The 17,824-nt window shown below is 33.0% G+C and overlaps 1 protein-coding gene across 2 annotated transcripts in view; it reads right to left on the bottom strand.

Moving 5' to 3' along the window:
• Positions 1–12,717, bottom strand: part of MS3_00003861 (uncharacterized protein) — a 248,629-nt gene extending 235,912 nt beyond the window's left edge. For both annotated transcript variants that reach the window (XM_051211722.1, XM_051211723.1), the window contains exon 1: positions 12,542–12,717. In XM_051211722.1, coding sequence (XP_051071819.1) covers positions 12,542–12,593 — 52 coding nt within the window. In that variant the 5' untranslated portion in view covers positions 12,594–12,717. The remainder of the gene's footprint in view (positions 1–12,541) is intronic.
• Positions 12,718–17,824: the final 5,107 nt, after the last annotated feature.

The following is a 17,824-nucleotide window of genomic DNA, read 5'->3' as shown; positions in this document are numbered from 1 at the left end:
TGATGTATACGACTCATACTAGAATGGGAATCGAGAACCATAGAATACATTTAGTAACCATCTTGCCACAACCTAAACTTCTTTATAGTAATATTTCATATCATCATGTTGCTGATTGATTTTTTTTTTGAGTTCTTGAGAAGATCTTTGTCAATTGTATATAGATTTTTATAGCTCATACAGATAATGTAAAAGGTAAGTCCCATTTAACTGTTTTCAAAGACACAGATTCTCAAGGAACGAAACTCAATCAAACAGGTCGGCATAGCTAATAATGCCTCCTAAAGAGTAAATGTTTTATTGTCATTTTATCTTCATTGATTATCAACCAAAAGATCTACCATGATGATTAACTTGACATTTTTCAGCTTAGCTAAACACTATTCTTTTTAATACTGGACATAGAATAAATTAGACATTCAGTAGAAAAAAATGTCTGATTTACATAAATTGGTTTGTTCATTTCACAAACCATGATTTGTTTCAAATTTCTCATGCAAAAACTGTTCTATATTATTTCGTTTTAGAAAATAACTAATCTAGTTATTTTTCGACAAATCAGAACAACTAAAAGTTGTGTTTAAGTTAACAAAAAGATTTGATATGTCCACATTTTAAAAGAGTACCTTTACTCAAAATCACTTTATTTAATAATCTATCTGTCTATCTATCTTTCCATAAACACAACAGTGTAGACATATATATGAGTGTATGTATCTAAGTTCATTTGTTAAGTAAGTGTATACAAAACTTTTTTTGTGATTCATTTATTTGGCTGAACCAATATTTCTTTTGGTATAAATATTATAATAATAAACGAACAAATATATATTTTCATGGAGTATAGGGGCTTCATAGACTATCAACCCACACACACACCACAGCGCACACAGAATTCCGTAATCTAAATTAACTATATAATTATTAACATAATCGAACACAAAATAAATTTCAGGTCATAATATAAATTATTGTATTTTAGTGAATTCTTAAGAACTCGCATTAAAATTGACCATATCATCTATTTGCAAACATCACTCATGTTTTAGCACTACAATTCCTAAGGTCAGTTAATAAAAGAAAAAAAGCGCTTTATTATTGAAAATATCAACGGTATACACACGATCAATAGATCATTTTGTAATTAATTGATCAATAAATAATTATGTGATTAACTAATCACATTAGTGGATGTATTATCACATAAATTGTATTGATCTGATTATTTAACAATATTCTGGAATCAGTTGAGATATTTAATGTGTAAATATCATTTCCCTTACGAAAATCAATGAAAATAGGTTATATTATCAAAAGAAATAGATTCATCGAAAATTATGGTCGATTAATTAACTGTTATTATCATCATCTTCTTGAGGATTTATTCTCTTTTTTAATGACTATTTGTGATATCTAAACGCTTTAGGTTCCATGGGATTATTTAGTGAACATTGATTTTTCATGACATTTTTCTTCAGAACATTTACTTTTGAATATAACATACGTCACCATTTTTATCTCTTTATCTCTTGATTAGTGAGTTGCCATTTTTTCCGTATTATTTAAAGGAATTGAATAAGAGATAAACATCATCAATCGCGCTGGGAGATGATTGTTAAGTATCTAGAGTTGACTAGAGTTAGAACTGTAAATCATTCATTATCAACACACTGATCCAAAAGATAAAACGTTTGACATAAGATCTGAATGTGTTAGGTAAGATCTAAGCTGGGTCCGTTGGTGTATATTACTGAGTACTTCCATATAAGAACAAAATAGCTATCTAATGCTTCATCGCATTCAATGACTATCTAGCCCAGGTTAATCGTGATATGAACTATAATGTATTAAAGACTTTGTAAGATGAATGTTACACATAGTCTATTGGCAGTCAAAATCAGTAATAAAACGTCACTTCATTGAACAGTGACTTACATTCAGATGATTAGTTTATCAAGCGCTTCTGAAACACTAACATAACTAACCCCATTCAATTTTGAACAATATGGGATTTTGGAGATTACTCAATTTTATAGTTCGTAGGATGAATTGATCTGAGTCAGAAAACCAGTAGAAACCATAAACCTTTAGACAGCTGAACAGTGCCCACCAAAGACCCTACCATAAATCCTACTTAACATATTCCAGCCTCGCATCAAACGCTCAAAATGTTGACCTCTGAGTTGGCTGGCATATGATGGTTTATATTTCTATCTTCTCCTAACTCGTGGTACTAAGTAACTAACTATCTTTCAATACCATTCATGAACAAGTGACCGCTTTAAACCCGATGTGATTGGACCCCATTGGTTAGTGTAGTTCAGTGAATTACCTCTTGAGGTTGGTCATCGGTTACAACATGATTATTATTAGTATCAGGGGTTTGTAGAAATTTTTAGATCCTGTCGTTTCTCAGTAAACACTCTAAAATCCTTAATATTTTAATTCTACAAATGATGTCTATAATTTAACCCTTAAAACCACTTCTTGTGCTACTTTGTCAATTTAGCACATTCTTCTTTTGGCATGTGAAATTATACATTTCGTTCAGAGTATTTTATAGTCGTAGACTTATTTATAACAAATCTCCACTAATATAAAATGATTGTTCCTCACATACGGAATGTATATCCATGTTTCGAGTCGCCAAAATGATACTATTGCATGAATTACTACATATAAGTATCATTCAGCCTCATAACTGCAGTGACTTCATTTTCAGTAAATTTCCGCATCATCCTATAAAATGCTTTAGAAATCTGTTTCAATTAAGATACTGAGATTACTTATCTGATGTAACCAATAATCTGAGTCCTACAGTTACATCAATCTTTAGTAAACTTAATTTTTCTAGATTTATCTTAAGTTTAAAACAATTAGTCCCTTTGATAAACTTCGTCTTCTTATTGCATTATCGAATGTTAGCTTAAGTGTTAGATCAATACAAATAAAGTTCATATTCATACTTTATAGATAAGACTGTAATATTTCAGAAAATAATTCCGATTTTAGGTATGTTAGTGTGTTGTTTTAAATATCAGTTAATTATGTGATTTTGATTTCAAAATATGCTAAACTATCATTTTGTTTAACAATACAAACTTATACCTTATCTACTTTAAATGAAGATATTAAGAATTTCAACAACCAGAACATGAAATAAAAACAGAAAATAAATAATATCCATGTTGTTCCGTTGTACTATTTAAAATTGAATTAATTTTCATTTGGTTATTTATTCTCTGAAGAAGTGACTTACACTAAGTCATGAAACGTCAGAAAATCTAATTTTTCTACCCACTGGGATATTACAAATCTATTAATTTATTTATAACCATCTACCTAATACTCAATTTATTCGAAATTATCAAGTCAAATCTTGGTAATGATACCTAAAAAACAGAAAATATTTTTTATACGAAACAAATCTAAGTTCTACTGACTATTCTAACACAATTGGAATATGCATAATATAACAACTTAATATCATATTTACTTACATCTAATTATGATTATGTCAGTCAATGACAATCACAATTAACAATTAACTTACTTTCCATACAATTTGAATGTTATATATAAAATTTCAAGAAAATTATTAAATATTTATACAGTCCTCTCAAATGATTGTTCATTTATTATTGATTTGTACATTTTTATGTATATATTTTTGGAAGATTCATGTATGTAAAATAATTACCATTTATAACAGTTGAGTATATATAATTCAGTTTATTGGTAGACTGGATTATTGATCAGAATAAAGTATTTCAATCTATTTACACAAGTTGCATAAGATAGATATTATAGATCAGTTGTTGTTTGCTTTTATTTTTGTATGACATCCATATATTTTGGCAAAACTACTCTCTTTTGTTTCTACTTAGTATAAATTACATTTTTTTTCTAGGGCATCATAATTTTGAAGTGTGTCGTTCTTAAAAAGCTGGTAAAAACTCATTGTAATACCTAACTATTGTTTGTAATATGCTCAAACAAATTTTACTGTATAGTGACTAATAGTAATCAAATTATTCAATTAGAATATACTACATGATTGTTTTACTTAGCTAAATTAGGTAGACAAACCATCTTTATCTCTGATTATTTGACAAATATTGATAACAGAAGAAAAAAATACTTAGAAGAGGTTAAAACAAAAAAGTAAACTTATTCTTATTATTAAAAATAAAAATCATTTCTTTAAAACTAAAAATATTGATAATCCATTATTGTAGATTACGTTCGATTTCTTAAGACGAAAACAGTTCCTTGAGTACAGTTATGTTGTAAAAAAGAATTTGTAAATCACAATTCTAAGTAACATTTATTACCACAAAACGTATGAATACATTGTTAAACAGTGAGAACGAACAGTAACAGTCAGCATTTGCATAATTTTCACTATAGTAATCTATGTAAAGTAAGTATAGATCAGTGATACATTTATGAAAAGCTAAAAATAAGCAAGTGTCCATAACATAATAAGGTAATGAAGTATTTGTAATATCTAGATAAGTAAACATTAAAATATTTGATATTTTGCGAATTAGTTGAAGTAAATTCATTAAAGAGTAGTTAAATTAACTAAAGTTTAATTTGTACAAAGTAACAAGGCAGAATATTTAGTTCAACCTAAAACAATGTAGTTCTGATCATATTGTTTTCATGTCATTTTGACCAAGGTCATTCTATATGAGACATCACTGCGTGTATCAGCGTGTATGCTAATGAGTGTAAAGCGTGTGAAATTTTTACTGTAAAGGAGTAATTGATGTTATATCCGGACGAGATTAAATGAATGGTAACCGTTAGGGATTATTTCTGGACTGATATTATACGTATATTCTTATTGTATGACTATTAAGTGACTATATCATATGTATATTCATATTCTCTTTATTATAAGCTTTTACTTGACCTATTGCTTATTATGACACGATTTACTATTCTAGAAATATTCCCAATTTATTAGTAACAGTTTCTCACAATCACAGCCACTTTTCACTTGATCTTGTACAAATGTTATTTTCTATTTTATGGTGTGGTGAGGTTTGATTTGTCTGTATATAAACCCTGTATGTTTGAAATATATGATTGGTAATGCGGAGACTGAGATTGGCGTTCTGGACTCAACAGGCAGTGATAAGCAGAAAAAGGACTAATAAGAATTTTAGGTTGCTTGTACTGGTGTAAGCATTACTAGTTGGTCGTATAAGTCAGCGTATCTAAATTGGCAATCTTATTTCGTGATAATCGTATAAGCTAAGGACATAACACTTGGGTATCCTTAGCATTTCTAAATAAGTTTTTTACTTGATATCTCAACACCGGAAAATGTCTCAAGAGTACAGACATTCGAGGAAACCAATAAACTAATCATTAAAAAAAGAACTTTTCGAACAATTTCGTTTGAAATCAGACTGTAATTAAGCGAACTTATCAAAATAGTTATGTTTATTGTAGGCAAAAACATGAACATTTCATTCTTAAGGAAGAATGATGCATTGAACCCTCGAACAACTGACATGCACAGAAGTCTATCAATATGCAATTAACAGTTCAAAAGACATATCTTAATTCTACTGAAAACTTGATCTTATCCGTGCCTTCACTGGTCACAAAATGTCATATCGATATTAACATTCGGTTCTTAATACAGCATAGACGGTAATTCAATCATAGTAGCTTTGATCTTTACACTTATAAGCTGGAAGTTTCATCATTTAAAGCGATTGGTGGTTGGTCTGATTGTTCCTGGAGCAACCAACAATGATATTGATACATCCAGCTAGTGATTTTTAAATAAAACAAAACAGTGTTTAAAAACCCACGACTGCCTCACATATGATATATAAATAACTATAGATCTATGTTTCTTATATGTCATCAACCACCATCTTAAACCGAAAATCTCCAGAAAAAGTGCTTTTTGTCCGTCAAGATTAAATTGCTTTATGCTTTACATTGCCCCGAAAAACTTTTGTAAGAACATTGAATGTAGTCAATCTATATTTGTTTAAACATAATATTTCGTGCACTAATTCCATTTTCTTTCCTTACCAAATATGAATTTCAATATGTTTAGTTGTTATACTATAAAATTATCAATTATTTTTTTCAAATATGATAATCCATATTAAAACAGTAACATAGTAATAATTAATCATCTTTTTTTGAAATGAAACAGATCATTAGCCGTTCACTGTGTGTCATAAACGCACAATATGAAAATGTGACATTTAACTATAGATATGTAACTCATTTACTAAGGACATATTCTTGTACTTGATTTTAAGAATCCGAACTTTTATATACGAAGACTAGTGATAGTACCAGGCTATCCTAATCGTAGTTTAAACCCTTTATTTGGTAATCAGAAGTTTAGGACGTAAATCTATATGCTGACCCTTCTCCAAAATCCAGTAAGTTTTTAAAAAATTTAAACACGTAGTGGATTGATGATAATTTGAAAGGAAGTTATTTATGTAAATCATCTACCAGATACATCTAAATGTACAAATATTTGTAGCCGTATTCTAGGCCCATGAAAGGTAATCATATTATTAATCAAATATTAAAAACGAAGTATTAAATAATACCTGGTTACATTAGTTTACTCCTCCAAAATGTCAAGTATCATTATTCTTAAAATAACGATACACGGGGCAAACCTGTTATTAATGGGATCACAAAGTTAATTTACAAAACTTTAATTTCTCATTCCTAGGTAATTTATACTGTATTGTTTATTACCTGTCGACACCACTTATTCTACCAACATATCAATTTAAACGTCAAGAGGTTCAATACGTATGGTGATATTTAATGGTTCTAGGTTTGATATCAGTTAGTGTTTTGGGTGCTCACTTTTCAGAGATTCTATACTAAGAGAAATAACCATTCAACTTTAACCCATGTTAATTCATAGCAAAAGTTTTCAATCATATCATTTGTAGGTATTGTATTTACATATTGATTACAACAATCTACAAGAGTTGTTTTGAAATGCTCATAATCTTTATTAAATACTGGAACATCACTTGAATTTAAAGCCAAAATGCTCAAATTTACCGAGAATTTATTAATCTTCTACTTAAGGAATTTAGTAACTATGGTTAAAAAAGTATTTTAAAAAACATTTATTAACTAGTTACTGATCATTGTATGACGTAATTTATTGTTATAGTTTTTAGAGTAAATAACACAACGATGGATACAATTTGTAATCAATGAAGTTCACAGAATTATACATAAGTACTTATATGTATATACCCTCACACACTCGTATATAAAATAATAACATGAACAACTACCTACTCTTCTCATTAACTTCATTAAAACAATCAATATATAGTCTCATGAACTAATATATTATTAAAATATGACCAAAAGTTAACAATTTATTGATGTTATAATAATTCATTATTTGATAAATATTTATCTTTTCTAAATGAATAACTAATTACAAATAGTAATTAAAGCAATCTTTATTTTGCACATGCTTTTTTAATCTTAGAAAAGGAAACATTTATTTGATGATAGTTTATTTTTACAATATTTGTGCTTTATAACAAAAAAAAGTAATAAAAACAGTTACGTAACACCAGATTTGAGGCTTACTATACTGGTTTATTAAATAACAGAAGACCGTATGAATGGACAATTAGTGAAGTTGAAATAATGATATATATATATATACTTGAATTACACGATAATTTTAATAAGTGATGTATAAATCATTAACCGGATAAAAAACCTATAAAGTTTAATAGGTCACATTAAGATACAAATGGTAAATTGATCCCTCTTACTTTTCATTTCTAGATAGGGTTGATTGGCTAGAACTTGGGAAATTGACTTTTGTGTGATTGAAAAACACTTGGAAATTTAAAATTCAACACTAAACATATGTTGCTTGATATAGAAATTTGGTAATTGTTAGGTCAGTGAGGGAAAAAGAAGTCAAATCTAGGAATTTACCTGTAATACGTAAGTCACTTAGTTCTTCAAATGTTACTCGCTTTGTTCAGCTATAAATATTTTGTAGATAAGTGAATTTGTTTTAAGGTGGGAGTAAATTAACATCAAGACTATGAGTAAGAAACATTAGTTATTTGAGAGTCTGTGGAACACATTAATACATGAGTCAATATATAATACTAACACATGTAACTAAATCTAAAACATCCTTCCATCTGAACAATTCACTGGCACTGTTAAACAATTAAATTGTCGAAATACGAAAAAGAATAAAATTTCTACTGGCGTCATATAAAATAAAAGTTTAACATACCTATCTCTAGCTCCAAAAAATTAGTTTTGTATGTATTAAATAAAATATCAACAGGAGATTTAAAAACATAATTTTACTAACAATAAAACTGAAAAAGTAGTATACCAACAATGTAAAATCCTATGAAGAAAAAGTCCTAAATCTGCAAAATAATTGTTCCAAGTCGAATTATTGTTTATTAATAATGATAAATGTTAAAAAAAACCAATAACCATTATAATAGCTCACATAAATCTACTGATTGGGCTAATCTCAAGAAGATGAAGATTAATGTGTATAGGATAACACGTCTATTAACTACTTTCAACTATTTATAAAAATCCAAATATCTATGGTCTAAGTGGATGACCATATCATACTCCATGGTGGCTTTTTATCACGGAGGGTCAGTCATATTATGACTAGCTCAAATATGTCCGTACAACTGTCATTTTTATACATGGATGTCAACCTTATAAGCAACACACAGACTTGGTGTATCCCCCTTTGGTTCTATCCACTTATTATAGATGATGATTAAATATAATTTACGATTAGATCGTACATATACTCTTGAACTGCACATTAGTCTGCTTATATAACTTGGGTTTGTTTGGTGAAGTCAGGTTATTTAGTTTTATTTCCTTTGTGTGGAAATAGTACTTTAAAAAGGTGTTACAGTTAGTAAAATGTATTAAAATGAAGTTCACAGACTTCTAAATAAAAAATAATCAACTAAAAATGCAATAATCAAATATGTAATCCATAAAAACAACAACCTGCTATTTGATAGTAAGTTAATTAAATAAATCAAACAAGGTGTGAACCTATTCAAGTGAGTACACCTAGGCCCCCAAATGCCCTCGTACGGTCGAGAGTGGGAAGAGTTAGTTCAACTTTTCCAGATGCTCTCACATGGCCACGTGTATATAACCACTACCAGGGAAGTCATGCTCACTACCTCCTCGCGGCAGCGGTGTTATTTACGAAATCGAGAGGACGAAAAGCAAATTCCTGGCGCTTTAACAGGGTTGGTGGACACAGAAGTTGGGGAACCCTGATTCCAAACCAGTGGTGCTCATGGGCTCCAGGATCCTAAGGAAACGAATGGCATATTAACCTATTGTTGGTCGCCGGCTACCTTTGAACTGCATCTCCTGATGTTGCTCCACTGCCTTGTGGATTAAAACTCTAGGTCAAAGGCTCGGGATGTGGCCTCTTAAAAAAACCATCTGCTTCGGCCTGGGCGCCCGAACAGTATCTCAGCCCTCACACAAATCAAATTATTTATGCGGCACATATCTGTTTGGTGCCTCCTTGTATCAATGTTTATGTGTTTAAATAAATGAGTGGAGTAGACCTAAAGCGACTGGTAATCAAATTAGGCTAAAATATAAAGCTCGTTGTTAAGAACACGACAATATTATCCTTTTAGTAGTACTACCACAGTACGTTAGGGTAAGTTCATCATTCATAATATGGGAATAATTGTTTATTTTTCAGTCTATCACTTAACACAGCTTCGATAAAATCTGGAAGTAGATGTTAGTGATGCTACAGCTTAAAAAACTATGTGATGTTCGAATTAAATTACTGATCGAAAGGTATAAATTAGCCGAAAACTTACGAAACGTAGTTACCTCTGAAGTAATTAATTTTTTGTAAAAAACGATGTAAAATTCTCTCTAATAAAACTAAAAACGATAAAATCTAAATAAACTTGATGTCGTTTCTAAATTAAGGGGTTACTTCAGTTTAAATAACTACATAACCTTGATAAAATACCGGGGCCGGACATATTGTTGCTTTAACTCACTAAACTTAATAACTATTTTGAAATTTGCACAGGCATACAACGAAAGATTTCCCGTATTTTTACTTAGCAGAGATACATAACTAACTTAGTTACACGTTGAGAACTATTTCAAAATCTATATTGTAGAAATATTCGCAGCCACTCAGACATAGACTCGTCTGCTTGTCTAAATTTACAATATACTGTTCCGTAACGGAAGTTGAAAAACACTTGTTTATGGGCAAATTAAGGAAACTGTAGCAAATAGCTCCTTAAAATAAACGGATTTATAAACATCTAATGATCATAGTTTCCTTGTTAGTTTCATTAAGCATAACTAGTCGAAGGCATTTGAACAAGAAACACCAGAATCTACTGAAACAATTTTCTCTATTTTAAAAGCCTATCACTTCTATAGCTCTACCTGCAATCAAATACACTGATCCTTTCAGCAGCTGTGGTCTGTTTCCTCGTTTATCTCTAAATCAGTCGTCGTGTGATACATGGAAATCATAAATATTTGATCCCGTTATATCCAGTATGTCATTAACCGATATGTTCTTACCACTCATTTAATTATTGATGCATTTCGAAACCTATATAGTGAAAGCTTGTATTTTTTAAACCACGATCGTTCTTATGCTAATTTATTAGGTCTTATTTTTAAAGAATGACAGACAACGTGCGCTAGTTCTTCAAGTCTGTTGTTTGGGGTTTATTTTTATATATTAAAATATAGCCCAATGGTTAATTTGCTTCAGATAAACAGCTAAAACATTTGTTGCTTTGTTTTTTGATTTATATTGAAGGCATTTCAAATAACTTGATTCCATTACTAATGACGATTTTTCAAACTGATTAACTAATTGAAACTATGACGCATTCTAAACCCTACACTGATTATTTCTAGTTGCGATTACTGGACTGTTCTAATTATACACTTGTGTTAATTTTTACTGGTTACTTTTATTAATAAAAAGTAAGTGCACGTCATGTGCTTGTTGAATCGATAACTCTAAATTGTTGTGCGTTCTCTCAGATTATGAAATAGGTGTCTCTCAGGGTAGTACTTCATCACAACGTACCTCCAGATTAGATGTGAATCAACAAAAACCTGAACGTAGTATAATCTATAAGGGGTTAGACTAACTATCGACACGTTAGTCTAATCAGTGCAGTTGTCAAACTAATTGAAAAATTTATTCAAACGGTTGTTATTAGCTATGTGAAATGGTATGGCTTTCTATCCAGGAAACAATATGGTTTTCAGAAAGGTCTATCATGTTTGACAAATCTCACTGCATAGGAAGATTGGGCTGCCGCAAAAGATCAAAATATTCCTGTAGATGTGATTTTCATAGATCTAAGTAAAGTCTTTGATAAGGTCTTCCATTTTGGTCTTAAATTAAAACTGGAAAGTTTTGAAATCCATTACACGGTCACAGACTTAATAAGTGATTTTCTCTATGACAGGAAACAAAGGGTAAGGGTAAATGGGGCTCTCTCATCGTGGGAACCTGTAAAACGTGGAGTTCCACAAGGCACAATCCTCGGTCGAAGAAATTTTTAGATTATTATACCAAAATTTCATGACACCGCACTTAGAATATGGGATTCAAGAGCGAGTCCTTATTTCAACAATGAGACAGATATGCTGGTACGAGTCCAACGATGAGGGACTAAAATGATATAAGGTCTCTCTGGTCTATCTTATGAAGGTAGATTGAGACAGTTCAACCTATTTCCTTTATCTTACCGTACAACACGGGGTAGCCTAATATTGGCTAATAGTATACTGAACAATGACCTTGGTATTAATATGTCTCATCTTTTCCTTCCTCCCATGACTGATCATTTGAGAGGTCATTCCAAGTTCAAAACCCGGAGTCAAATCGTCTACGTCTGGAGTTTCGTTTCTCGTACCGAGTGATAAGCTACTTGAATTCTTTACCGGAACACGTCATCACAGCACCTTCTGTTGATATATTCAAGATGAGATTGGACCTTCACAGTTTTACAAACTTCAAGAATTAAGATAAGTCGATAGATATCCTACCCATATTACTGAAGACCGAATGATGGCTGAATTTAATTTCAGAGGCTAAACCACATAACGCGTCTGAAAACACAACACTCAGCATTTCAGCCTGAATCGTCCTAAAGATGTCTGATGTCAGGGAAAAAAATTACAATTAATTTTTAACCAAGTAAAGGTTCAGTATCCAAGGCATCAAAAAGCTAATGGATAAACAGTGATGAACTTATGCAGCTTAAAATTATCAGGCTCCTCAAAAGCTGAATACATTGTAGCGGTAAATAAATCCCCAAAATAAATAGCTCTAAGTTTTCGACATTGGATGCTTTACCCACTCGCTTTACTCACGTGTTTACAAAAGTTTTTAGCAAAATAAATGACAATTCCAACATTTTAAACATTCCTAATCAAGAATATAAAACAAGGGATGATCTACCTTCTGTATTGTACTCGGATGGATAGGGTCGCTTTTGCTGTATATCTAGCATATTCGAATAATATATCACTTGATGCAGGTGAAACGAGATATCAGTGACTGATCTTAATATATTCCGATTATCGTTTTTAGCTCACATATACATACTATTTGAAAAACGATGCGTTTGTAAAGTACATAATAATGACATGGTAAAACAAATCATGTCTACAAATTTTGACATCTTGTTCTCTGTTCAGGCAGTGGAAAAACGAAAGTCTAGGTTGGTCACTGTGAACTGAGGTTTTGCTTATGAATGATCCTTTTTCGATCAACAAGTTTGGCAGCCTAAATACTACTTGTTAACACAGTATGTTTCAGGAACTACTTGGAAGTGAATCTTGTCGTTCACAAGATAACATTCCTCCTCCAGTTTTAACCTTTGGTTTCGAGCCTTTTAATTTTTTTGCTGTATGGGGAGGGTAAGTTTGTCCTTAATGTCTTGTTCATCTTATAACGTAACTTGATAATCTGAGAAAGAATGGTGAGAAATAATTATATTCTGTAGGTATTTTTGCGTCATCGAATGGTAACCCCAAGGAAGACACGTCAAACGATTCTTTGGAGTCCCTCCTGACGTTCTGAATAGCCTTCCAAACAAAGCCTCTCCTGTGTAGTCCGATTAGTCACTGTGAACATTCCTAACGTCTGACCAAAGAGTTGTGTGGAGAGAAAAATAGTCGAGAAAGATCAAGTGCTACAAGCCAAGTGATCAGATTCGCAGGTCATACGAGTGTGTAGATTAATAGAATAACTAGAACTTGCGGAATGTGAAGAGGTATGACCCTAAACCTTATCCTAAAATTACGTTGTCAAACGTTTTGGGGAAGTGTGTGCTTCGGTAAATGTCTGGCGATTGAACCGATTTCGTTGAAATTACAGAGGTCAACACACATCGTTTTGTAGTTGAGCTACGTAAGTTGCATACGTGTGTTTGAAGTTAAAATAGTTCAAGATGTATTTAAAATATCAGCGACGTGATGAAACTACTATTTCACGAGATCATAAGAAATTTTGATTTATGCTATTCTTCATCGACATGAATGACGGACAAATTTTTTTATAATATTTCCGTTGTCTTAATTTATATTATAAACCGGCAGAAAGACTCCAGAATATCACAAACTATATCGATAGAAGCAATGTATCATCTGAATATATGTACAGCTTCAGGTTCAAGGAAGGCGTGTTATAAAGTTGTGCAAAGTTCCTGTCAGATAACCTATTATATTTACCAGCAACGCTTTTAAACATTACGGCACTTCCAGAAATTTTGTCCTAACCAGACCAACCGACAAAGATTAGGTCGATTCTTCTATGATACTGAAGAGGGTTATTGCTTTGACACAGAAATGTTACAACCTATGAGAAAGGTCGTTGGTCAGTGAACTGCGATGAAGGACTCTTTACATAGCTTTTGCTAACCAGGCTTCTCCAATAGCTGATACTGATCTCAACTCATTCTGAAATAAAGCCGTAGACGACCTATAGACAGATAACCCTAACTGGTGTTGACATCGCATCACCGGTGTCGGGTATCGAAAAAAATTCAATGAACCCTTAATTTTTCCTTAACCTCAGACATTCTACCACAATGAATCTTTCAAGAAACTCTCCTATCGGACCCGTTAACGGCAACAGCAACAGGTAAACGTAGTTGCATGTTAAATGTCACAACAAATGTTCGTCACTTCGCCGGAATATCGACCTCAAACATCGGTGTGAATGTACGACAACAACAACACAATACACTCGATAAATCAATAAACAAAGGTTAGTAGATGGCGATAATAAATTGTCTGTTTTTGGAGTTCTATTTTCTTTATGTAGGTTGTGCCAGTTATGACTTAACATATTGTCGATCCATACTTCCAATCGATGTTTGACAAGTATCCTGATTTATAAAAGCAAAACTACAACTTCTGTATAGAACCAGCGATGGTCCACATCACATCGAGACTGCAGGACCACTCCGATTCTTGCAAAGCAGAGACCGGTCAAAAACTAGTTCCGTCACCTCGTACACTTTAGAATTATTGCGTCATCATAAATTCGTGGGTATCACTGTAGAATAGTTTCCAAAAAGGATAACTAGGATTGACATATAGCCACCGATTGTCGATAACTTAGTACCAAAAACAACCCGCGGATGTAACTCGTAATTGTTTATCCGATAATTGATGAACAAATTGAAAACTACGGCTGTCATTTTGAAAACCGACTTGAGTGGGGCTTATAACCGTATTCGTATGTGCGAAAACGACCTGCCTAAAACGGCCCTCATCATTCAGTTTAGAATATGTGAACTTCTGAGCATGCCATTAGATTCAAGAAATGATGCGCAAACTATCCCACGATTTACTGACGACGTATTCGGAATTCTCGATTATGTGTACGCTCATGTTGGTAACTGTTTAATCTCAAGTGCGAACAGAAAACCCTATCTCCAGCATCTCTAACTTGCTTTCTAACGATTGCAAAAATATCGCCAGCAAATGCGATTCGACCATCTATATCTGTCATCAGACCCTCTTGTGGTTCAGTTTATACGCTTTGGTAGACACGACTCATTACACCGCCCCACGGGCCTTGAATATCAAGGATCTTATAAACCTATTCATCCTTCATAGAAGTACTACGTCATTGAGAAGAATGAAACTGCAAACAACATTAATATCGGTAGGCCAAAAACATCTGCTTAGAAAACAATTTCTTCTCTATCAACTTTTTTATTAAAGAAGTGAACAACACAATCCCTTAGATTACAGCACAATCCCCGGGAGTTAACAATTGTGACGAAACCTATCTGGTAACTGAAAACTGGTCTATTAGGATGCATTCTGAAAAAAACACGTCAGATCACATCTGGGTATCCCGAGCTAAGAATTCCGTACGACCAGTCAGCTCGGACCGTACACACCGAAACATTTCAACGGTCATTCGAGTATATATCTCGGAACCCCTTCATTCCAAACTTGTGAGTTGGTTGGTTTTGGAAATCTACGGGTTAAGCAAAGTTTCTGGTGACAGTGTTGTTAGGTACCGTATACCGTCGACATATTTAGTTCAATCGCCACTCTTAACCCAGGGTGGGATGACGGGCCACCAGGTATACATACCATCGACCATATACGTCCCAAAGCTAGGGCTGCGAACAAATAAGACCCATTTTGCTAATTTGATAGTAAACAAGATTTCAGAAAAAAGATCTGAATAATATTCTTGGAGTAGCGCAAACACAACGTCGTGCCATCCAAATATAAACGCGTGAAGTTATATAGAAAGCCTTGAGAATTCTGACGATACATATAATTTGTACCTTCGTATGTTGATCGTCGTTGGCGTCACTTAGACTATGGATGTCTGATTTCTTATAGGTATGTACAAATTATTTATATACAACTTATTTATTGTTGGACTTGTGAATCTACATTTCAGATCATTATTCTAGAATATCTGCTACCACAATCTCTGCTGTCTGACTTCTGTGGCCAGGCTCATCATGTCTGATTAACGTCGGAGTCAACTGCATCGAGAGGTAAAATTTTTGTTAACCTATAAACTGCTTGGACATAGCAGACCAATCAGGCTTTTTAGACATTGTTGCGTTCCTACGGATTGTACATAAATTTGTTTGGTAGGCCGATTGCTGATATTTTCTTGTTGGCTGTCGCTCATGAATTACAATGATCCAGTGATCTCTTCTGTCTGGTGGTTGACGACTTCAGTAAACTTGAAAGGCAAGTAAACAGGTGAACTAGTGTTAAATCCTTGATCTGTCTATTTAGTAATATATAGGAGAGAAATTGTTTCAGTATAGGCCTTGATGCAGTATGCTAACTGGTTCAACCTTGAGGCCAAAGATGCATGAGTTTGAGTTCAGACTAACGTATTTAGGCTGAGAAAAAAGTTTTTCTATCACACGATTGACTAACGAGCGAGAGAGTGAGAGAGATGATCGATTGATCTATTCCTGATTCAGATATGAATAAATATATGACTAACAACGCCACAACACAAAGAATTTGAAAGATACAGTTATCAGTATGGGGTTGTGGATCACCACTGAAAGCTTAGGAGCATTGTATGGCCGTTTCGTCCCAGTATGGGACTCCTCAACAGTGTGCGTCAATGCTCTCGCAAGCGCGGCTCGAACCCAGGACCAATGGGGCATCCCATACTAAGACGAGGAGGCCATCTAGGGATTCCAGGCGGCCAAACATTCATCGATTCATGACCTCAATTAGATGCATCTATCTTCAAACTAAGAAGTATTGTAGAAACGTGGATTACATAATGGTATGTTTAAATCAAAATAATTCTGGAATAAGAAAGGATGTGGAATTGAAGAGGGAGATATATTATGAAAACGGTGATCTAGAGTGCTGTTAGAAGTATGAGGGCCGTTATCACTACTCGGTTGACCAGACCATGGAAGGGTCCTCCTGAAGGTGCCTGAAAAGGAAATTGTGTTCAAATCAGCAGTACGACTTGACCCTCAGACTTTGGGTTTGCTACTTTTAGTTTTACTGTTCTTCGACCGACTGTCTGGCCTGGTAGGACCTTGAGGAACGATCTTTCCAGCAATTATAGCCCTAGTGGTTCATCACGATAGGCAAGCCTGACCACCACATCAAAGTAGCAGCAACAGTTGGGAAACTCTAGGTGACATGGCTTGAAATCGGTCACGATGGCGTAAGTGTATACACTCTCCGTCTCCATTTAAACTGTGAGATTACTTTATACATTTCTTTCTACGATTTGTCTCTTTCTTCTTGTATCATATCATTATATGCCATCTTTTTTATACATCACTACCATTAAAGTAACTAATTCTATGAATTTGGTGTCCGTTTTATTGTACTTATGAGTTATGGCAACATGAACCGATGCACATATGTGCCTGGTCCTACTTCGCAGCTGAATGACTGACTCAGAAAAAGATATAGCAAAAAATCATGAATCAAATGTAAGCTTACAGATTATAGAACAAACTAGGGAAGAAAATAAATGTTGGTGTTCTACAAGCTTGGAGTCAAGCGAAATAATGATCCCGAAAATAGCTTCAGTCGTTCATCTTGGTTTCTCTTCTTATCTAATCACATCAGCAAGTCATTCGTTGTGCGTCAAAAAACCTGATCCAAAATCAAATTAATGATTCGGCCCACCCGAACTGATGTGTAACAGATTGGTTTATCCATAATTGTAACGACCAAAAGTTTTGACAGTTGATTTAAAATCAGT

Source organism: Schistosoma haematobium, chromosome ZW, assembly GCF_000699445.3.
Source record: "Schistosoma haematobium chromosome ZW, whole genome shotgun sequence".
Classification (NCBI taxonomy): domain Eukaryota; kingdom Metazoa; phylum Platyhelminthes; class Trematoda; order Strigeidida; family Schistosomatidae; genus Schistosoma; species Schistosoma haematobium.
This window is presented reverse-complemented; position numbering and strand designations above follow the sequence as displayed.